We start from the raw sequence: 21,869 nt of genomic DNA on the forward strand, positions 1-21,869 counted from the left end.
TTTATCTGAATTTTCTTTCGGACTTAGGGATCCAGCTATCAGCAATCCCATTTTCATTAATTTTACTCAATACAGATTGAACAAGTTATTCAAAATATTCCCGAGGTTCAAGGTTCTGTCTTAACGGATAGTTCAGTTTTACGTAAGGCTACATGTTTGAGCACAGGTATATTACATCACTCGTGATTTATTACCGCTAAAGCACAGCAAAATTAAAATCTCGCTCCCCTGTAAGACGCTTATAGAACAATGTTCTTTGTCAAGCAGCTGACTTGCAATGATGGATTATAAGCTATGGTATAATCATCTCTATTGTAGGGTTCACGAGATGGTATATTTTCCCACATTCCGCTTCGAAAGCTCGACTAATCTAAAGAATTTCGTTACAGTGTAATAAAAATATATATTTACTTGCGGCTATACCGCTGTTATTCTCACTGCCTACGCTTTCAAAGTTTTCTTGCTTTAGGTCTTCTACAAGTTTGAAATAGACTTTGTCCTTGCACAGACACTCGTATGCTTAATGTGCGATTCGTCGCCTTGCTAAAAACCACGCACAACCGGGCTTGTTGCACGCTTAACGTTGTTACTTTCGATTAGACCCTCTCGCCCTAAATTGCCGACGTTCTGGTCCAGACTGTGCATATTATTTCATCGAATATACCTTCAGAACGCTTGCCTTTTTACACATCGTGGAGATGAGAATACACCACAATAGCGAATTTCAGGACACGTTTTATACAGTAACTTAAAGAATACCTACATTCTCATACTATACAGGGTTTACGCAGCGTCTTCGATATATGCTTTCAGTTGATATGATATTCCATAGGGTGGAAGCTGTCGCATGCCCACTCACATTCGTTGCTAAGAGAGCGCTAATTGTGACTGAAGTTCGAGTGCAGAGGTGAAAATGTAAGTGTGCATCTTTGGTGAAGAGACTCATTCTCTCAGTGCGGCATAAATGTGATGATCATAGCTTCGGGCTGGACAGCGCGAGCCCTTCGGAGAAGTTCTTTCGGACCTCTTTCAAGAGTTCAGGGTCGCGGAAGAGCTCGAGGCCCGTGAGCGCCATGGCCTTTGCCATGAGCAGCGTCGGGCCCTGCGCATCTTTGTAGCATACAGCGGCGGCGAACTCGCGGCTATGGTTGGGAGCCGAGCAAACGGCGAACGTCGGCTGGATGGTGGGCACGCGCTGGGACACGTGACCTATGTCTGAGGAAGACAAGAAGAGGACCTTTGCCGAGCTCTTCGGTTGGAGCTGTAAGCCCAGCGATGCAGCGCTCTTGCAGAACGCGTCGGCCAGCGGGCCGTTAGTGAGCAGCGCCTCGTAGCCGCCCTCCCAGTCCATGTCGAGGGTGCAGCCTGTGGACACTGCAGCACCCTGGAGGCAGTTATCGAGCAGCCGCCGCAGCTGTTCCAGCTCCAACGCATTGGGTGCCCGGTAGTAGTACAAGAGCTCCGTTTCGTCCGGGACCACGTTCGCCACTAAACCAGCGCTGGTGATTACGCCGTGCACCTGCGATATGTCATGCGTACACTCAGGATGCCTGCGCTTACGTCGGGTAAGTGCAAGTATCCCCCCCCCCCCCCCCCATGCTCGGGTCTCTCGCTATGTTGATTCGAGCACACCAATAGGAAAAGTATACTGTGCATTTCTTTTCTTTTTTAATGAAGTCTTTCGCGCGGTTTCATCATTATGGCGACACACCGCACCAATTACTCTGCATACATCACAGTACTTCAGAAGCCTCGGGATACCGCTGCGGGCTACACAACATAACAAAGCCAACGGACAATGAAGATAAGGAAGGCACAAGGTCCCCTAAGCCTTCCTTGGCTTCATTACGTTGTGTCGAACAATGCAACGAGCCCTTGATCCATTCCCCTCCTTTCGTGCTGCGGACTACAAAGTCGCGAGTTTTATTGCACGTGTTTGTGAGTATCATAGTAAGAGTAATTGCCAGTGCAACCAGAAACAAAATCCCGAAAAAACGTGTTACCTTCCAAGTCGGTTTAATGTGCTGGCGCATAGCGGTGACAGCGGTGTAGGCGGTGACCGCGGCGTCCAGAGCATTCACTGGGTTGGAGGGTGCGCACGCCATGTACAGTGCTTTGGCAATGTAGCGCGCACGCACTTTGCCCATTGCAAAGTAGGGCGGAGCCACGTCGTTCACCGAGCTCGGGTGGGCCATGATCACAGCGTCCACGTCGGCTAGTGCGCCGCCGTTGACCATGAGCAGCTGTAGAGCAAGTGATCCAGCTTGTTTCGAAAATTGTGTGGCACAGCGACTTGCACATTGTCATGAGATCCACTCTTAGCAAGTCTCATTATACTGATTGTAGCCTGCACTCACTTGAGAGACATTACTCTAACAGGGCGTTCGAAGCACCCTTTGTCGATGATCTGCCACGGTAGCTCGGTGCATATGGTAGCTCCGTACGAGGTCTCCGGTCCAGTTCCCTACCTCAGCAGCCGCATTCCCGCAGAACGTTACAACAAAGCGATCATGGGTTGTCCTTCACGGGCAAGTAAAGGAATCCAAGATGATCGAAATTTACCTGAATATCTCCCACTATATGAGACTCAAGTACATGAGTTGCTATGGACATTTTCATTAAACAACCATTTTGTCAACCGCCCTTTTTTCATTTGAGTATTTACAGCTACACTTGTCTACGGAAATGCACCGCCGGTCGATACTGTAATACTCTTGCATTATTGTATGCACTTTCCTTTTTATTGCGATAGCAATTACATGGACACACTCGGCGGATTTTTGCCGTCGCCGTCACGTCCCGTATATGTATACGTATGCATAAATAAAAGCCACAAATAAAAATAATTCAGAAGAAAAAATTCCGAAGTGCGCTAGCGAGGAATCAAACGCTGCGACCCCTCGCTCCGCAGCGCGCTGCCTTAGACAATTACGCCATGTGTCATTGGTTCTCCTGGATACTAACGGCAGAGTACAAAATCACACGGCGTTGCGTGAAACACACGAGACGCGCCACACCTGGCGAAATTAAAATTATGCGAGACGCGGGCCATGCTGCATCGTTGCCCGCGCTGCGTTTGCGTCGTATCGCTGACGACTCACGCTAGTTTTTCATTTTGGGGTTGTAGCGTCACGCCACTCGTGACCAGGCGTCCGGGGAAAAAGAAGAGCATCCTGTGGCTCCTGGTGGCGCGAGCTAGTGGGAACGCTTCGGCTCTTTTAGGGGGGGATCGGAGATCTCTGTTCGTTCCGCGTTCGTTCTGGCGGTGTTACGTCACAAAAGTGGGCGGTCCGCAGCTCTCTTCCGCCGAGAGGAAGAGGACAGCCAATCGTCAAGCGGTGAGCGGCGAGCTTTCCGGAAGTAGACGCGCATCGTTTGTCCTCGGCAAAGGGACCGAATATTTCAAAACGAAGTGTTTCTCGCCTTCTAATAAATACAGTTATTATACGAAAAGATATTGTTTTTCTTTTCAAGCTCAAACAGTTTCTGAAACAGCAATTGGTTTGAGCGCTGATATTTATTGGTGTTAGTTTTTCTAACGTGCTCGCTATGTGAGGTCGCGCACGCGAAAAAAAAAAGGAGAAAAGTAGCAGTTGTCGCAGTTTTTCAGATGTCGTCCCACCGGAATGTCTGGCTTGGCTCCCGGGTGTCGAATCGTCAAAAGGAGCTTCTGCTGGCTTTTATAAAAGAGCACCCACAGATACCTACGCCGTGGTGCCCACTGGGGCCGTCGTTCACGAGTGAGGACCGGGACGACACGTGGCAGTAGCTGGTAGCGCTTTTGAACTAAGAAGTCCCTGCGCGTAAGACCACAACCCAGTGGCAGGCCCGTTCATTTTGTTCGCACTGTTCGTTTCAAGAACAGAAAGCGACGCCGCACTCGCTCATGTCTTCAAACGCATCTCGCACCTCCAACCGCAAGAAAAGCACACGTCGCAAACGCCATTTTCTCAAAATCAGGTTGCGGCAGCCGCAACCGCCGCATCATGCCATGCGAAGCCGTTTGTTCGCCCGAGAGAACGCGTGCGAACGGTCTCGCGCTCCGTTCGTTTGTAGCAGACGACATGCTCGTTATGACGCGGTATGACGTCACCAAAAAAATAAAAAATCAAGCAAAAAGAAAAATGGCTACGCCCCTCAGAGACGTGGTTTTTCCCGTCTTCGGCCAATCGCGTACGCCGCCAGAATGGGTACAGAACGAACGGCGCAGAACAGAGATCTCCGATCACCCTACTCGTTATGACGCGCTATGACGTCACCAAAAAAGAAAAGATCAAGCAAAAAAAAAGAAATGGCGACACCCCCCGGCCTTGAGTGGCATCTCCCGCTTCAGCCAATCAGAGCGCTTGTTCTTCCCCAGGAGAACGAACAAGCGGAACGAACAGATCTCCGATCGCCCCCTTAGGCTTATGCCACAGGAGGGAAGAAACGATACGGCTGAATTAGAATCACCCACCGTGACCAGAATCCCGAGGCTAAAATTACAGCGCAAGCGCACAAGACACCCACGAAGAAAAGAAACGTACGACACAAGCGCTGACTAACAACTGCTTTATTCTTTCATACGCCAATGCATATATAAGCCCAAGGCTAACTTACCGCACATGCGCACACAACAATAGCTCTAAACCAAAACGTGTAACAAGGATGATAGTGCATTAGATATGCGAAGACATCAAATCATATTCAGATGGCTGCAGGGACAACGAAGTAAAGAATAAGTAAGAAGGACAAAGAAGTGCGTTTGCGCTGTAATTTTAGCCTCAGAAATATGTACCAACTAGACCCAAAAGAACTTTTATTTTAGTCACCAGAATCGCCGTCGGCAGGGAACGCGAGCCGTGTCTTCACGTGCCTGACAAGCGCCGTCTTTATTTTCTTCAATTGAGGTCGCGCGCTCACCGGTTTCGTTCGCCGCCCAAAGGAAGGCGCTGCAGGGTCTTGGGGCAACGCGAGCGCAAGAGTACGAGAGTGGCTTGCGTTCTACGCATGCATCCTGGCGGCTCGCAAATTTACAGTCGCATATACCGGGACGTTTACACACCACAATGCAAAGCTTGCGGGGTGGCTCGCGCCAACCTCGACCACATTATATGGGCATGTCCCGTAGCGACACACACCATCAAACACAGCAAGAACCTTAAACTTAAGATAACGCCCGAGCAGTGGGAGGCTACGCTGCTCAGCGCGTGCCCGGATGACCAACTCTGGGCAGTCCGGCTGGCTGAAGACGCCGCCAAGACCCAAGGTCTGGCCGCCGCCTGAGGAAGGGGGGCTCCGGTAGGGCTAGTCTCCCGGCCCCCGCCTCCCTTGACCCCAGCAAGGACAAAAATGAAGTTATGTCTCTCTCTCTCTCTCTCGCAAATTTCTTGAGTCCCCAATTCTAAATCTATCTAGTGTTTCGCCGGAGTTGGAATGTGCGCCTCCGACTTGTACTTCGACATACAGGGCGTGGTCGAACAGCTCGCGCGATTATCTCTGGAGGCGGAGTTTTGTACGTCGTGTGCTTTCTCCGCAAAGTTACAGACCGCATGATGGTCACTTTGCTCGCTGCAGCAGCTGCGTTTGCGAAAGGAGTGAGCTGCTAGCTAGAAGAGCCAAAGTATAGGGTTAGTTGAAGTAACAACTGTGACATTTCGCGCTCGTCCTGTGCATACCTGTGCGTTCTTTTCGTGCGTCCTTATGTTTGAGCAGTGCGCTGCAAGTGTGCTTTCTTTTCCTGCGTCCTTTGTGCTTGAGCGGCGCGCAGCAAGTTTCTAGCTGCTTACCGTTCTTCCTGTGGCATCCCAGTTTCTTGCTGTCGCATTCATTGCTTCGCCTTTGAGGCGAAACTGTGACTTATTTTTCCTTTTAATTTTATTTATACCCACTTCTCGCACTCGACCTGCCAAACCTGTCAGTGATCGTGGCATTCATCGACTGTGCCCGAAAGGAAGGAAGCGTAAAGGACTGAATCACAGGAAAGGAAGGATGAAAGAAGTGTTTCAGGGTAGTTTATCCTATTACTGCTGCATAGTTTTGTCACGCACCTTACTGGAGCCGCTCTCCCCGGCAGGTGTCCCTAGGCAGATGACACGGCCTGGAAGATCTGCTGTTGTTTCGAGCGCCTTTTTGAGCGCCAAAGAAGCGCCTAGGGCAGCTTCTACGATCAAGTTGTGTCCGCACGAGTGGCCCATCTCGGACAGTGCGTCGTATTCGGCCATGAAGCAGACGCACGGGGCGCTCACGCCCGGCTTCGAGTACTCGGCCCGAAATGCCGTCGGCAAGACGTAGCTGGGTGTTACCTGCGCGCAGGCAGGCACGCTCTCCTACAAGACATGCGGGAGGGGCGCAGCTGCGCAACTAAACGCTATAGACAACAATTTTTATCGCTCGTATAGGTGGCAGTCAGTCTTGCCCGGGGTAGAGTTACTGGTACATGCTACCTTTAGGTAGTTTCGCGTCTGTTTTCCTAACACCGCTAGCAACCACGCATTGCGGAGAACCTGATTTTCAGGCTAATTTTTGTATTTCCCGACGCCGCCGCTGCAGTGAACTGGATTAACACCACTAGTTATTGTCATTAAACTTCATCGCCGGTCGGCGACACGCCAGGTATGTCGATCGGCGACACGCTAGGCATGTCGCCTGCAACAACAGAGTGCATCTTCGGTCTTCGCATAGTTGTGATTGCTAGCCGGACCAACGCGTTACTCTGCTACCTAGAGGTAGCATATACGGTAACACTAGCCGGGGGCTGAGGATCAGGTGAAATGACTGACCGCGATAGAAACCAGCCTGTCCTTATTGCCTGTTTGCCGCCGGCGTACGCTCGCCATCAGCTGTGACGCGCTAAACCAGATGTACCTGTGATGGCCGCGCTGGTAGGTGATAACAGGGGTCAAGGTAATGTATGCATGCTCTAAACATAGGTACAATAGTGAAATAATCTGATCTGGTGAACAAAGCAAGCGCATGATATAGATCGCCATTGCATCACTGATACCGCAGTGTATCGCACTTCCCAGAGTACCAGGGTATGTAATACAGAGCCACGCTGGTTTGATATGATGCATCATCCAGAACCAGTACAACGGATCCAAAAGAAGCTGGCTCTTGTTCCCGGCAAGCGCATTCGCACTTGAATGTAGAAGAGCGCACGTACAGCGACGAGCACATGTGTGCAACAATCTAGGTTGTGTTGGGTGCAACACGCGCGCGCGCAGCCGCGCTATCCGCAGCGCCAGTGCAGCCAGCGCGGCCGCGCCTCGAAGTGAACCTGCGTACACTGTAAAAAATAGTTGTAAATTTACAGATAAAATACATGACATTTCTGTACCGCGAAAGAAACTTTCTGTAAATGTGTCATGAAGGAAATCTGTTAAAAAAAGAAACCAAAATTTCCTGTTATTCGTGACCTTCAGCAAAACAAACGACTCAAAATTGAACCTCCACAGTTTTAAATACTTCAAAGATTACAAATGTCCGTGAAATAATATTTCATGTTTTTCTGGTTTCTCCCACAATGTTATTTTGATTGATTAATATTGCGAGTCTTTTCTGCGGTTCTACGTTCATGCCTCGCGGGCCCCTGCATTTACAAGATGGCTACCGCTCACGTCGAAGCGCGGCTACGCATGGCTGCATTGTAAAGCGCGGATACGGCACCCTCCTGCTCCTGCTTTTTGTGCGTCTGTCATTCAAAGGTGGGTGGTTTGCTTCTCACTAGACTTCCTTACATCAAGAACTCGTTGATATGCCTGCCCGCTTTCGAAATTCGCTCTCGCGTAGTTTCTAATTCAGCTTTGCGTCGGCAGCGCGTGCGACCACAACGTCGAGGCCTTGTAAGTGGGTGCTTGAGGGAACGCCTGCTGTTGTACTACATTTATTTCTTTGCTGGTAGCGGCAGCGTACGTCAAGGTATGCTAATTTGTACTTGGACGTTTGCAGAGCGCATACTACAGCGTTCGCAGCGCACTTCATGTGCGTTCTCTGCGGGCAGCCATTAACGAGGTTTCGCTGTGCAGAATAATGAGAGGTATTTGTTCACCTTACCCGCTTTTTTTCTTTATTACATCAAACCTGTGTATTCTATGTTTCTGCACCTATTTTTTTCTTGTAGCTTGGCCCGACTTTCTCTAAAAACTAATGAAGTGCGTATACCTGAACTCAGCTAACCCAGCGACGTTACAGAGCATATAATTCTTTCTTTTTTTAATGAAAGTGCAAACGTTTCCTTTTTTTGTGTGTTTATCTACGTGTAATAGGTAGCTTTCTCGTGCATAGTGAACATGGCCCTGAGCAATGTTGTTGTGGCTTGGTGTACGGCGTTTAGTGTTTTGTAGTGGTCATTGCATGATAAGTTCTGCTTGGTTGTATAATGCTGTGTATCTTGAACATTGCTGGCGGGAATGTGCGAACGCATAGCTTCTTGGCGTAGTATCATTGGATGGCCTTCCTTACGAAGCTTTAAGTTCCTGGCGAAAGATAGATAACCTAGGTAAACCTAGTTTACCGAATGGACGTGTGGGGCACATCCACTCGGTAAACTGATACCTCGATTGACTAGCCAATGGGGCACGGGCTTGACGTGTACTGCACGCGCTACCTCGCGTCATCGCATTCCGCCTGCGTTGCGGTGGAGCACGTCTTCTCCTCGGTAGGAGAAACTCGGCGCGTTTCGGATTGGCGTGTTCCCTGCTGAAGCTCATGTTAGATACGCGGTTGTTATCCGTGGTTTACACACAACGGCGTGAAGCCGTGAACACCCCTGGAAAGTGGGCTCAAGTGCGCTGGTAGTACAGGCGGTGCATCGTGGCACATGTCACATGTGATCTCTCAGTGGGCACCAACGCCGACGCCGCTTTTCTAGCCGTGCGTGAAGGCTTACTGTGGACATCGATCGTGACTACCTTTAAAGAATCCCGGTTTCCGGAGAGGCGGACTTTGTTTTTAGTGGCGTATTGAAGGGCGAATGAATCTTTCGTTGGCTCTCGCCCGTTTTGTTCACCAGTGCTTGGCGGCAGTAGTTATTACTCTTCCATCGTCGAACAAAAGTACCGACACAAATTTTGAATAACGCAACCAAGTGTGTTCTAGACGTGTGTGCCAGATGGGTTCGTCGCTGAACGCAAAATTTTTTTAGCTCTTTGAGGCGCACGTTCTGTCGCGCGTGAGGTTTAGGGCGTCTGAAAAAAAAAAGACATGCGCACGTTTTGGTCGACAGCTTTAGAAGGACATCCGTTCTATACCTCCGCCCTATCGACATGTAGGCCACAAAAACAGCAGCTTGGCAGATAACAGCGGCTCCCGAACTGCTCAGACGACTGGCATATGACGGAATGGTCTGTGCGTTTTGCCAGGCATGCTACCGCGACAGATGGGCTTTGTTTATTTGACGGTGCTGTTTCCTGCCAAATGACGCCATGCGAAACAAACTGTAATTACGCTAATATTACCACTGAACAAATAACATCTACTCCTTTAAGCGCATCACTCCTTGAATGAAGCGAATTGCTCATTAGAAGTGTTCTGCGATTTGTAAACATTCACAATATTCTATAGATTTTGAACATATATATTGCGTTGCTCTTTTGCGGAGAAGCAAATTTCATGCTATGTATAGTTTACAGCATGTAATAGGCAAAAATTGCCGTACCAGGATGGGGGTTCAACCCCCCCCCCCCCCCGCCCAATTAATAGTTAGATTTTGCATGTCTAAATATGCACGCACGAACATAGATAAAGAGCGGTTGAACCCCTCCCCCGAAAAGAATTTCTGGCTACGGCCCTGCAGGCAGGTGCAACTCGTCTTCTGGCCCAATGGCGTAGCCCAACTCGAAGGAGTATTTCAGTAAAAATAAAAACCAATTGACCCTCTCCTTTTCATAAAACGAAGAACATTTTGCTCCATATCAGGTGGCAAGTTTTCCCAGATTGATACAGATCATTGGACAAATTTCCCCACCACGTGCCCTTTATAAATGTATTTCTGGTAACGAAAAAGTGTGACGGAAATCGCAACTTGGTGGCTCGCTAGCCCAAATAATGAAATAGTCGACGCGAAGCATCCGTCATTGCGAACGTCATTGCGCATGCATTGTTGATTCCTTGCGTAAACACTTTCTGCAATGGAGGTTCACTGAGCGCGCCGACGTGCTCTGGTGTTATTCGTCTGCGTGCTTAGCCTCACGTCCGTGCAAATGCGCATGCCTTTAAAGGCTTTTTGAAAGCATTAGGAATATGTTTCAATTAGGTATAGCATTTAGTGTTAAAGATTCATGCTCTCTGAATTGGCAAAAATGTTTGTTACAGTCAGGCATTAGCCTCCTTTCCTTTCTCTTTAGAGCTTTAAAGAAGTGCATACCGTTATAACAGACTTTTCTATTTCTTTCGGTAACTGCAGTTTTTTTATTTATTTCAGCGATGTATGTCTGCAGTCTCTGTGGTACCACCAAAACGTCTGTGCCACGTTTCATGAAGTATGCCGCACTGCACAAAAACATGAATGCATTCTCCATGAGGCACCCATTGGAACAGCACAGAAAAGTGTTCCGAGAGCTCCTTCTCTGAGCTAGTGCTACGAGATACCGAGGACGAAACTAGGACTGTAAAGAAAACGAAGAGTCCAAAAGGATTTATATGGTTTTGTGTCATGGAAGCCCAAATCACCTGCACTAAAACACAACAAAATGGATTACACTAAGTTGGCACTGATGCTATAATGCCCTAAGGTGGTGCTGCATCTTGAGCTGCCAGAAGGTAAGATGATTATTTCACAGTGGCCTGCTCCTCAAATTGTTCGCTGCTTTAATTTACCTTCTATTATTGAGAGCATTTATTTATTTTTATTTTATATCACATCTACAATGTATGTAGTTCGATAAAAAATATTGTCTAACTTTTAATTGTCTTCGTACGCTTGTTCGAACTCCAGGGTACATGAGTTTTAATGGCTACTTATCGCATAAAAAACGTCATAACTTTTATTATTGCAGGCAAGTACAAGTGAAGATAACGTCGGAGACGTGCCGTGTTCCTAAAGGTACCTTATTTCCAAAGTTAGTGTTAGGGATACTTGCAATATATTGCTGAATATTTCTAAACAGGAAATGTTTTGTTCCAGGGGAGAACTTGCTGACTGCCGGGGTATTTACCATCCGTATTGATACCCATGCTGTGATCGAATCCACCACACGGTGCCAGGCATTCAAGTTGATGTTCTTTACACATTTCGCCTTTACTATTGAATACCGCAAGGAGGTCAGCCTAACCCTGGTGTTCACACAAAGGTAAAACTTAATGTGATTTTTCTGACTTTTTCAACAAGATTCATGCAACTAACTTAGATAAAGCCACATTAGATAGTACAAAAGTAGGAAAGTACTGGGGAATTTCCAACATCTGATACTACACTCCCACTTGGCTACGTCAATGAGGGTTCTGATGGAGGGTATGACTAAATGGAAATGTTCAGCTTATTAAGTGTAAAACTGTCTACGGGAATCCTGAGCGGTCATGAAAGATTTTAAGTAATAACGTTATTATATGGAACGGTTGACGTGTCAAGTATTTTTAATCACTGTTTAATGAGGATTTCGAAGGGGCACTAAGTAACATGAAAATTTTCATTATTTAAATAAGAGCCCTTTTTTATGCAGTTCTGCTGCCGGAGCAAGGTGTGTGTCCGGGCTAGTTGGTATACCATAATTGTGAGCACAACGCAGAAAGAGAAAGAGACATAATAAACAAAGGACCGACTTGCAATCAAGCGAGAATTCCCTGTAAGCAAAATGGGCACAGATTGCGTCAGCGACACGTCTATAAGTTTATTTGGCATCTATAGCTACACACGACTTTTTCATATCTTATTGTTTGCAATGGAGAACATGTGCACGCATGCGCTTTAGGATGAGTATGTTTTTTCCCTGATTGTCTGGGGCAATGCCATAAAATCCGTGGTGAAAATTGTGCCCGTGGTGTCCCATCATGCACTTTGTCCGGTTCTATCGCGCTACAATGGTTTCAGTGTAATTTTTAGCAGATCGAAATTGTGAAACCCATAGTGCCTACCATGCAATCATGCGTGTGCACTTAAAAAATCGGATTGTTCGGGGGTGTTCTCGGGTCCCAGCAAGCACATGCATTGTTTAATAACACCTTCGTTTTGTTTAATAGCATGGTAGCATTGTTTTGACTTTGGTCTATGCTCGCACAATGTCACAAAGCTCATACATGGTGGAAGCTGTTGAAGGTGAGGACCTTCAGCGGCACTTCGCAAGTTCACGTAAAACTCGCTTGTTACATTCCGATAGACAAACGATCAGTTGCGGGCCAATTTTTCGGCGACAAAATGATCATCACGTGGGCGTGATGGTGTTGCTCGCGGAGGTACGTAATAAGGGATGGGTTGAGAAAACGTTTCGGCTTAATACACGGGGTCTTGGGCCGCGGTCTCATTGTGAACGATGAACCTATTGACAGGAATTGTGGCTTTTACTCCTGTGCAAAATAGATACTGGATTTGCGCATTCATCAAGAAAAAGAAAATGCATTGATATAACAGTAATTTGTTTATTTTTTTTCTTGATACTTTCGATATTTGGGCATTCGGTTAATTCAGACGTTTTTTCCGGACCCATGAAATCCAAATTAATGAGTTTTTATTGTATTTGGGTGAGTGTTTAAAAGCACATGAACCTTGCTCTGTGAGGAGCATTATTTCCTTTAAAGTCCTTACACTGCAATAAATGACATTTTATGAACCATAATGCAATTTTATAGAAATGAATTTCCATCTGGATCATGAGGTTATTTTTTTAACTGATTCCACACACACCTTAAAGAGGCAATGCGAGGGTTTCTTGAGTGCTCTACCAACATAATCAATGTTGTTCTCAGTGTGGTCCATTATGTTCAGCATAGTCATGCAACAGCCTGGTGCACCTAAAAATACCATTATTCGTTTTTAGGGCAGCCGCAGCACTCAACCCTGAAAAAGGGAGCAAGGTCGAGAAGTCAAGGAAGCAGCGCCGCCTCACACAACAAAGACCAACTTAATCAAAGCTCTGCGAGACTGAATGCTAAGTGTTACAACGAAAAATTTGCAATGTCATTATGAATATACCGTATTTACTCGAATGTAAGTTGATGTTTTTTTTTTTTCGAAAGAACGATGTGCGAAAGTGTGTGTGGGGGGGGGTGGCTTAGATTTCTGGCCTTGCGAATTTTGCGAGTCGGCTTATAATCAGGGTCGGCCTAGATTCGAGTAAATACGGTATATCTACACATTTTCCAAACCAGTTTGAATCTACGGTGACAACATGTACGCAGTTTTCATTATTTTGAAGCTGTTTACATGCAGCATTTCCTGTGCTTAAATAAAGATTCGTTTCTTTTATCATGAAAGGAGAATCTACTGAAACGTGCCTGTTTTTATTGCGTTGTTTACTAGAATGCTGGAAGCAACACTTCGCGGGTGTAGCTCCAAGAAGTGCACAGTGTCCGCTGCGGTAGTACAGTGGTTCCGGTGCTCGGATGCTTACCCGAAAGTCGCGGGTCCGACCCCGGCCACGGCGGTCGCATTTCGACAGAGGCGAAATGGTACAGGCCCACGTACTGTGCGATGTCAGTGCACGTTAGAAACACCAGGTTGTCGAAATTTCCGAAGCTCTCCACTACGATGCGCCTCATAATCATATCGTGGTTATGGCTTGTAAAACCCCAGATATTATTTTTAAAAATTGAATATATTTGGAATATGCAAACGCAGTATATTGGTATTTTTGCCATTGCATTTGGCTAAACAAAATATTTTTGCGTATCGCTTGTACAAGTGACATAACTACTTTTTTTTTGTACTAAGGAATGCTTTTATAAGAAAATATATATAAGTTGATCTTTATGCATAAAAAATATGTTCCCGAACTAAAATGCAGTAATGAAATAGCAGAAGGGCAGTAACAGAAAACACAGCCTATGTGACTCGATATCCGAGATTGTACTTATAGATAACGTTTCTGTAAACGATAACAGACACTATTAGCGAAATAACAGATAGATGAGAACAGAAAACAGTTTTTTTTTTTCAGAGTCTGAAAACTGAAACATGTTTTTAAACATAAAACTTCTGTACTGTAAAAGAGAAAATAACAGTGAAATAACAGAAAGAAGAAAAACAGAAAACCAAGTTTTTTCTGTAACACAAAACTGAACATTGTGTTTATGCAGAAAACTTCTGTAAAGTAAAACGGAAAAAATCTGTTAAAAGACAGAAAACTTCAAAATAGAAAACATAGCTTTACAGAAATTTTGTGGCAAGAGAGCTGCCAGACAATTTCTGTTTTTTTCACAAAATATTTTTTACAGTGTAGGTGCAAGAACTTCTGTAATGGTGGCCTCGAGTGGTCTGCTATATGTGCGCCAACGCAGCATGCACTGAATGTAACTGCACTCGCTGCAGCGTTTCACGAGCAGAGTTGCAGCTGCAAAACCGACCTTGTATCATGGTGACTGTATTAAGGGCGAAAAGTACGTTTTTGCCGGAGTACTGAAGTTATGTGCTTCATTTAGTACTAGTGGTAATCAGTTTCATACTTTGATTTATCGATTTGTTTCTGTACATCAGCAGAAATCGAAGCAATAGCAAAAGGTTACACAGTCTGACGGAGCCTTTTGCTCCGAAATGCAGCTCGGCACCAGTAACTTGGACTTAACGCTCCTCATAGAGGTTGTGAATTGGAAGTAAGTTAAAGATATATTCGAAGCCATATTTCAGGTCACAAGGGGAAGCTGGGTGAGGGTGATTACGTTTCATCATCATCATCAACCAGACTACGCCCACTGCAGGGCAAAGGCCTCCCGCCAATCAACCCGGTCCTGCGCTTTCTGCTGCCACGTTATACCCGCAAACTTCTTAATCTCATCTGCCCACCTAACTTTCTGTCTCCCCCTCGCGCGTTTGCCTTCTCTTGGAATCAGTCATTTACTCTTAATGACCAGCGGTTATGTTGCCTGCGCGCTACATGCCCTGCCCATGTCCATTTCTTCTTCTTGGTTTCTACTAAGATGTCCTAACACCCGTTTGTTCCTTGACCCACTCTGCTCTCTTCTTGTCCCTTAATGTTACACCTATAATTTTCCTTTCCATTGCTCGCTGCGTCGTCCTCAGTTTAAGTTGAACCCTCTTCGTAAGCCTCCAGGTTTCTGCTCCATAGGTAAGTACCGGTAAGATGCAGCTGTTATACCTTCCTCTTGAGTGATAGTGGTAAATTACCATTCATGATTTGAGAGTACTTGCCGAACGTAGTCCATCCCATCCTTATTCTCCTAGTTCTCCTAGATTACGTTTCACTACACTGTTAGTTACTATATTAACTAACGTAACAGAGTAAATGGCAACGCCAGTATATTTTTTAGCAGTCGTAATTTGCAAGGACAAATTACGTCGTAGCGTTTAATTATTCTTAAACCTCATCGCGAAAGGAGGTGGGCGTGAAAACACGGACAAAGGAGAAGGGAGCGAGACAACACAAACGCCTCGTTCTCTTCTCCTGTGTCCGTGTTTGCACGCCCACCTTCTTTTGCGATGAACACCTACCGACTAGCTCAACTTTCTGCCGTTCTAAGCCTCTTAAACCTATTTTTACGTTTTATGTGCCGGCTCAAGGTAGGCAATTGAGACAATGTTGGCAAATTCAATTTACAAAGGAAAAAAATTTCTTAATGCAGCCAGAATTTGATTATCGCGAGTCTGCATATAGGGGGTGCCCCCCCCCCCCCCCAGGTAACGTTAACCGTAACCAAGATGTTGTGTTTTAGATCATTTTCGTTTCTTTCGTCTAATCAGCCAAGTAACTCGCACGGGAAAAAAATGCGTTGCTGGCGGAATAGGACAGATGACCGAACACTGCATAGGTCCCATAACAGTATAGTTTGCCTACTTTCTTTTGTTATGAAGGGTGGAAACTTGGGCATCTTGGTAGGACATCATAAACGTAAGAACAGCGCAACAAACAGGAGGAGGAGAGGTTGAGGAAAGGAAAAGGCGCAACTTCTGCAACAAACAGGGACTAGCGCTGTGTGTGTGTTCTTCGCTAGTCCTTCTCTGTTGCGTTGTTCTTAGGTTTATTATTTCTTTTGTTTTCTTGTTAAGCTTGGCTAATGTTAGCTGGAACACGTGGTAGATGTTTTTCGCATAAGTGTGTAATCACTTCAAGCTCGCTGCTTCGTGTCTTCATGCGTACTGAAATTTTATCAGCAGAGCTTCCATTTTCGTTGAGGAATTGGATGCATGTGGTGTCTGAATGCACTTACACAATGACAAAATTCACGCTCGAGACGTGTAAGCAGGAGAGAAAAAAAAAGAAAGAGGGAACTTCTCCTGCGATACATTTACGTGGAGGAGCTGAGATACACAGTATAGGAAATGCAAAGTAACGAGGGCGAGACGCTGTACGAGACGCTTCCCTTACCTGGAACCCTGCCTTGTGAAGCTCTTCCGTCAGCAGGTCATGCGCTCTCTTTTCTTCGAAACGTATTTCCGGCAACGGCCATATAGTTGCCTGCACGTCGTTGAGCAATTTGGCGTTGACATCCACCGTTTCCACGACGCAACGCGCCACGGGATCCATCGCCAAAGGTGTCGCTGCGATACCGCGACTGGCAAGCGCAGGCAAGCGATGCGACGTACTTGTAAGCCCCAAAGCCGCCCTCAACGTCACTGTCTTCGCCTGAGCTCGAGAGTTGCGTTTAAACCTGCATCAAAACCCATGAGCATCACTGTAGGACAGAGCCCTATAGCCGGTTGTGGGCTGTCAGTGAGGAACACGTACTCGATCCTTCTTTTTTTGCAAGGGTCTCCCCAGCCGGGAGTCGCTGGAGAAAGGCTTTCTCTTGCCGAGAAAGAGTGGCGGCGATGGCAGCACACACAATCGATGGTTTTAAGGCACATGTGTCCCGCAGGAGAATACATATATTCAGGCATCAACAGCTCCCGCGGGCCGTTATGCTTGACAAACGGCGCCGTCGCCTCGCAGTAACTCCAGACGGACTCGGGTGAATCGCAGCGCCTTGCTATGAACCTCTCTACTCATCGAACCCATCGGCTCGATCAAACGGACTTGCCTCGGAAGCGCGGCGCTACGTCTTCACCATGGCCCTCTATAAGGTGGTTGGGCCTCATGATGATGATAATATTTGGTCCCAACTGGGATGACACAACTCTCCACAGGACCTAGAATCGTGCAGTCAAAAGGGGCAAGCAGATAAAACAAATTGTGTTAAAAGAAATTGTAGAATGTATGGTGGCAGCTGCACTATATGGAACGGCTTGCCGTTTTATCTCCGAAGACCGTGAGTAGTACAAAAATAAAACATATACATAGAAAAGAAACGTCATAAACCTGTTCTGTTGCCTTTATGTTTTTGGTTGCAGTCAAAGGCCATCGATCGGAAAAGCTCGTTATTGAAGTTCGCCGTCTATTTTCTCAGTCTCGTCGTGCTCGCTTTCTCTCTCTCTCAGTGCCTAATGTATCTTTTTTTGTTGCTTGCTTTCATGGGCGTTTTATTTTTCTCTCTCTATCTGCAGTTTAGTTTTTTATATTTGTAAGGTTGACAAAAAACTAAATCGAACCATCTCCTTCAGATTCTCGCGGCCCGCAACACCTTATTCTCGGTCGGTCCCCGACAGTGGGTACATGTCACAGTTTCCGAGGTCGTCGTCATCATCTGCTTCTGCCACTTCACTGCATTCAGTAATGTCAGCAGAACGCCGTGGTTCGTTCTCGTAAACGTATCTTAATGATTCTAACTTAGCTATGAATTGTCTCAAGGCTAAACCTCAAGGTTCTCCTCAGCAACTTCCTGCGCAGCACCACTGCTATTCGTCATAGATAACCCTGTCGTATCGCTCCTCTGTCATCATATATACATTACAGCGGTATAAAAATATATGTGAAAAGAAAAGGTATGGCGCTAAGGGGGCACCCGGGTTTGAACCGGGGACCACTGGATCTGCAGTCGAATGCTCTACCACTGAGCTATGCCCCCAGGTGCGAATGCCCAACGGAAATGACATACTTCACAGTGGTATAAAAATATATATGTGGAAAGAAAAGGCATGACGCCAAGGGGGCACCCGGGTTTGAACCGGGGACCTCTCGATCTGCAGTCGAATGCTCTACCACTGAGCTATGCCCCCTTTTTTTTTTTTTCTTTATTGCCACCTTTGCACATAACAGAAATTTACAAGCACTTCGTAACCAGTCTAAAATCACCAGCCTGGCTGCGACTGGTTTTATTTAAAAGCGCTTCATTGCAGCCAACTCATCTAATAACGACACCCATTCGGGTTGTTCGTCCCTAGACTTGTACACATCTCGTATGTATACAATGCTTTCTGTGAAATATTCATGCGCAGATCGGGCATCTTTATCTACATGGCGCACAGCCATTCTTGTTCGCCACACGCTGTGAAGCACAAGCAACATAAACATGTCAAAAGGCACACCATCTTGATTTTCCGTAGCTAAAAATCTAATACCGTATGGCGTGATTGGCAAGTCCTTTTTCAAGGTGCGCTGCAAAATGTCCCACAGAAAAACAGCGTCCCAACAGTCAAGAAAAATGTGGTTGATAGTCTCGGGTTTTCTGCAGATAAGGCAATCTATCGACCACCGGGACGAAGAAACCCTTCTCTTGTAGCCACGGTTTTACCGGCAATGTTTCGCTGTGCAGCTGGAAGAAGAATGTCTTTGCGCTTGCACGTACGGTCATCATTTTTACCCTCTTAAATACGTCACGCTCATGGCCAACATGATATATCGCTCTGTAGATGGGCTGAGGTAACATAACGTCACGTAAATCTCTGTAGAGACGCTTTCTCGGTACATCAGATAAGTAGTCTGATGAAAACCGCACCTTCAATATTCCGTATGCCATCACTACTTCTCTTAAATATCCACGCAGGTTACATTTTACAGACACATTTGATACCACATAATCAGGAATCTTGTCACACAGTACAATTTGCATAAACGTTCGCAGAAAAGGGTTACATTGGTCACGCAAAAAAATAAATCTTGACACTATTTGCTTTAGAAACAGATGAGCCAATCCTAGACCACCATTTTTGGAAGAATGAAATAAGTTTGTCCGGCTAGTACGCTCCCATACCGACCCCCAAACAAAAACTGCTAAAACTCTATGCAATTTTTGCACATTTGCTCTTGTCATGAAGAGGAACTGCAGGACATACCATACTTTACAAATAATGAACCAATTACATGCAGTCGCTCTAGAAAACATAGAAAGTTCCCTGCCATGCCAGCTTTGAGTCTTTTCACGTGTACATTCACATATCTCCTTCCAATAATCATTTGTGTCTCTGTAATGCTGCAGGGGGACACCAAGGTACTTAGTTGGTACAATTAACCATCTCATATTTGCATAGTTTTGCGGGGTGGTCTCCCAAGATCCGTGCCACAAGCCTAGGCATTTATCCCAGTTTACTGCACTACCTGTGAACTTGCAAAACGAGACCACATCACGTATCACTTCACTGACACTTTCTTTATCCCGACAAAACACAGCAATGTCATCTGCATATGTTAACATTTTGACTTCACTTTCCATTAGTTGATAACCCCTTATTCTATCGTTCCCAATAATCTTCATACAGAAAGGTTCCATGTATATTGCGAATAATAAAGCTGAGATGGGATCACCCTGCCGCACGCCATTTCTCACTTGAAAGCTTTCAGTAACATGCCCATTAACCACAATACGCGTAAAGCACTTTCTATAAGCCATTTTTACCCCTTCCAATATTACAGACCCTACATTAACATATTCTAGTATCAAAAATAAAATGTCATGGTTTACACGATCGAAGGCTTTTTCCATATCTAATTGCATCATTGCCACTCTGCTCTCGAACACATCACAACTCTCCAACACACTCCTTGCTACATGAACATTGGTGTTTATTGTGCGTCCTTTTATTCCACAAGTTTGATGTGGTCCAACTAATGATTTTATCACCATCTGCAACCTACTGGCGAGAACCTTCATGAACACTTTATAATCTACATTGGCTAAGCTGATCGGTCGATAAGACTTCACGGACAATAACTTTATAGGGTCTTCGGTCTTCGGTATTAGTATTACGTGCGTCTTTCGAAATGAAGACGGAAGCTCCTTTAATCTTAAAGCCTCTGTGTATACACGATGTAAGGCTACAGATATTACGCTTCTAAATGTCTTATACATTGCTGCTCCCAATCCATCGGGTCCAGGTGCTTTGCCAACAGACAACTCGTCGATAGCTTTTTCTATCTCGGAAATATTTATCGGCATTTCCAATTGTTCTCTTTCCTGAGCTATGCCCCCAGGTGCGAATGCCCAACGGAAATGACATACTTCACAGTGGTATAAAAATATATATGTGGAAAGAAAAGGCATGACGCCAAGGGGGCACCCGGGTTTGAACCGGGGACCTCTCGATCTGCAGTCGAATGCTCTACCACTGAGCTATGCCCCCAGGTGCGAATGCCCAACGGAAATGACATACTTCACAGTGGTATAAAAATATATATGTGGAAAGAAAAGGCATGACGCCAAGGGGGCACCCGGGTTTGAACCGGGGACCTCTCGATCTGCAGTCGAATGCTCTACCACTGAGCTATGCCCCCAGGTGCGAATGCCCAACGGAAATGACATACTTCACAGTGGTATAAAAATATATATGTGGAAAGAAAAGGCATGGCGCCAAGGGGGCACCCGGGTTTGAACCGGGGACCTCTCGATCTGCAGTCGAATGCTCTACCACTGAGCTATGCCCCCAGGTGAGTATGCCCAACGGAAATGACATACTTCACAGTGGTATAAAAATATATGTGGAAAGAAAAGGCATGACGCCAAGGGGGCACCCGGGTTTGAACCGGGGACCTCTCGATCTGCAGTCGAATGCTCTTCCACTGAGCTATGCCCCCAGGTGAGAATGCCCAACGGAAATGACATACTTCACAGTGGTATAAAAATATATGTGGAAAGAAAAGGCATGACGCCAAGGGGGCACCCGGGTTTGAACCGGGGACCTCTCGATCTGCAGTCGAATGCTCTACCACTGAGCTATGCCCCCAGGTGCGAATGCCCAACGGAAATGACATACTTCACAGTGGTATAAAAATATATATGTGGAAAGAAAAGGCATGACGCCAAGGGGGCTCCCGGGTTTGAACCGGGGACCTCTCGATCTGCAGTCGAATGCTCTACCACTGAGCTATGCCCCCAGGTGCGAATGCCCAACGGAAATGACATATTTCACAGTGGTATAAAAATATATATGTGGAAAGAAAAGGCATGACGCCAAGGGGGCACCCGGGTTTGAACCGGGGACCTCTCGATCTGCAGTCGAATGCTCTACCACTGAGGTATGCCCCCAGGTGAGTATGTATATGTGGAAAGGAAAGGCATGACGCCAAGGGGGCACCCGGGTTTGAACCGGGGACCTCTCGATCTGCAGTCGAATGCTCTACCACTGAGCTATGCCCCCAGGTGCGAATGCCCAACGGAAATGACATACTTCACAGTGGTATAAAAATATATATGTGGAAAGAAAAGGCATGACGCCAAGGGGGCACCCGGGTTTGAACCGGGGACCTCCCGATCTGCAGTCGAATGCTCTACCACTGAGCTATGCCCCCAGGTGCGAATGCCCAACGGAAATGACATACTTCACAGTGGTATAAAAATATATATGTGGAAAGAAAAGGCATGACGCCAAGGGGGCACCCGGGTTTGAACCGGGGACCTCTCGATCTGCAGTCGAATGCTCTACCACTGAGCTATGCCCCCAGGTGCGAATGCCCAACGGAAATGACATACTTCAC

The 21,869-nt window shown here is 46.3% G+C and overlaps 1 protein-coding gene and 12 non-coding genes across 13 annotated transcripts; all 13 read right to left on the reverse strand.

The window, feature by feature from the left end:
* Window positions 1–973: 973 nt before the first annotated feature.
* LOC119381825 (xaa-Arg dipeptidase) lies at window positions 974–6,203 on the reverse strand. The gene is made up of 3 exons (XM_037649583.1): window positions 6,030–6,203; window positions 2,004–2,243; window positions 974–1,519 (listed from the first exon to the last, which is right to left on the reverse strand). The coding sequence occupies exons 1-3, from the start codon at window positions 6,201–6,203 to the stop codon at window positions 974–976; spliced, it is 960 nt and encodes a 319-aa protein (XP_037505511.1).
* An 11,752-nt stretch (window positions 6,204–17,955) lies between these two features.
* Trnac-gca (transfer RNA cysteine (anticodon GCA)) lies at window positions 17,956–18,027 on the reverse strand. The gene has a single exon. It is a non-coding gene; the product is annotated as a tRNA-Cys (tRNA).
* Window positions 18,028–18,106: 79 nt separating this feature from the next.
* Window positions 18,107–18,178, reverse strand: Trnac-gca (transfer RNA cysteine (anticodon GCA)). Its single transcript has one exon. It is a non-coding gene; the product is annotated as a tRNA-Cys (tRNA).
* A 2,268-nt stretch (window positions 18,179–20,446) lies between these two features.
* Window positions 20,447–20,518, reverse strand: Trnac-gca (transfer RNA cysteine (anticodon GCA)). The gene has a single exon. It is a non-coding gene; the product is annotated as a tRNA-Cys (tRNA).
* Window positions 20,519–20,597: 79 nt separating this feature from the next.
* Trnac-gca (transfer RNA cysteine (anticodon GCA)) lies at window positions 20,598–20,669 on the reverse strand. The gene has a single exon. It is a non-coding gene; the product is annotated as a tRNA-Cys (tRNA).
* Window positions 20,670–20,748: 79 nt separating this feature from the next.
* On the reverse strand, window positions 20,749–20,820 carry Trnac-gca (transfer RNA cysteine (anticodon GCA)). Its single transcript has one exon. It is a non-coding gene; the product is annotated as a tRNA-Cys (tRNA).
* A 77-nt stretch (window positions 20,821–20,897) lies between these two features.
* Window positions 20,898–20,969, reverse strand: Trnac-gca (transfer RNA cysteine (anticodon GCA)). Its single transcript has one exon. It is a non-coding gene; the product is annotated as a tRNA-Cys (tRNA).
* Window positions 20,970–21,046: 77 nt separating this feature from the next.
* Window positions 21,047–21,118, reverse strand: Trnac-gca (transfer RNA cysteine (anticodon GCA)). Its single transcript has one exon. It is a non-coding gene; the product is annotated as a tRNA-Cys (tRNA).
* A 79-nt stretch (window positions 21,119–21,197) lies between these two features.
* Trnac-gca (transfer RNA cysteine (anticodon GCA)) lies at window positions 21,198–21,269 on the reverse strand. The gene has a single exon. It is a non-coding gene; the product is annotated as a tRNA-Cys (tRNA).
* A 79-nt stretch (window positions 21,270–21,348) lies between these two features.
* Window positions 21,349–21,420, reverse strand: Trnac-gca (transfer RNA cysteine (anticodon GCA)). The gene has a single exon. It is a non-coding gene; the product is annotated as a tRNA-Cys (tRNA).
* A 40-nt stretch (window positions 21,421–21,460) lies between these two features.
* Window positions 21,461–21,532, reverse strand: Trnac-gca (transfer RNA cysteine (anticodon GCA)). Its single transcript has one exon. It is a non-coding gene; the product is annotated as a tRNA-Cys (tRNA).
* Window positions 21,533–21,611: 79 nt separating this feature from the next.
* Trnac-gca (transfer RNA cysteine (anticodon GCA)) lies at window positions 21,612–21,683 on the reverse strand. The gene has a single exon. It is a non-coding gene; the product is annotated as a tRNA-Cys (tRNA).
* A 79-nt stretch (window positions 21,684–21,762) lies between these two features.
* Window positions 21,763–21,834, reverse strand: Trnac-gca (transfer RNA cysteine (anticodon GCA)). The gene has a single exon. It is a non-coding gene; the product is annotated as a tRNA-Cys (tRNA).
* Window positions 21,835–21,869: the final 35 nt, after the last annotated feature.

This window comes from Rhipicephalus sanguineus, chromosome 1 (assembly GCF_013339695.2).
Source record: "Rhipicephalus sanguineus isolate Rsan-2018 chromosome 1, BIME_Rsan_1.4, whole genome shotgun sequence".
Classification (NCBI taxonomy): domain Eukaryota; kingdom Metazoa; phylum Arthropoda; class Arachnida; order Ixodida; family Ixodidae; genus Rhipicephalus; species Rhipicephalus sanguineus.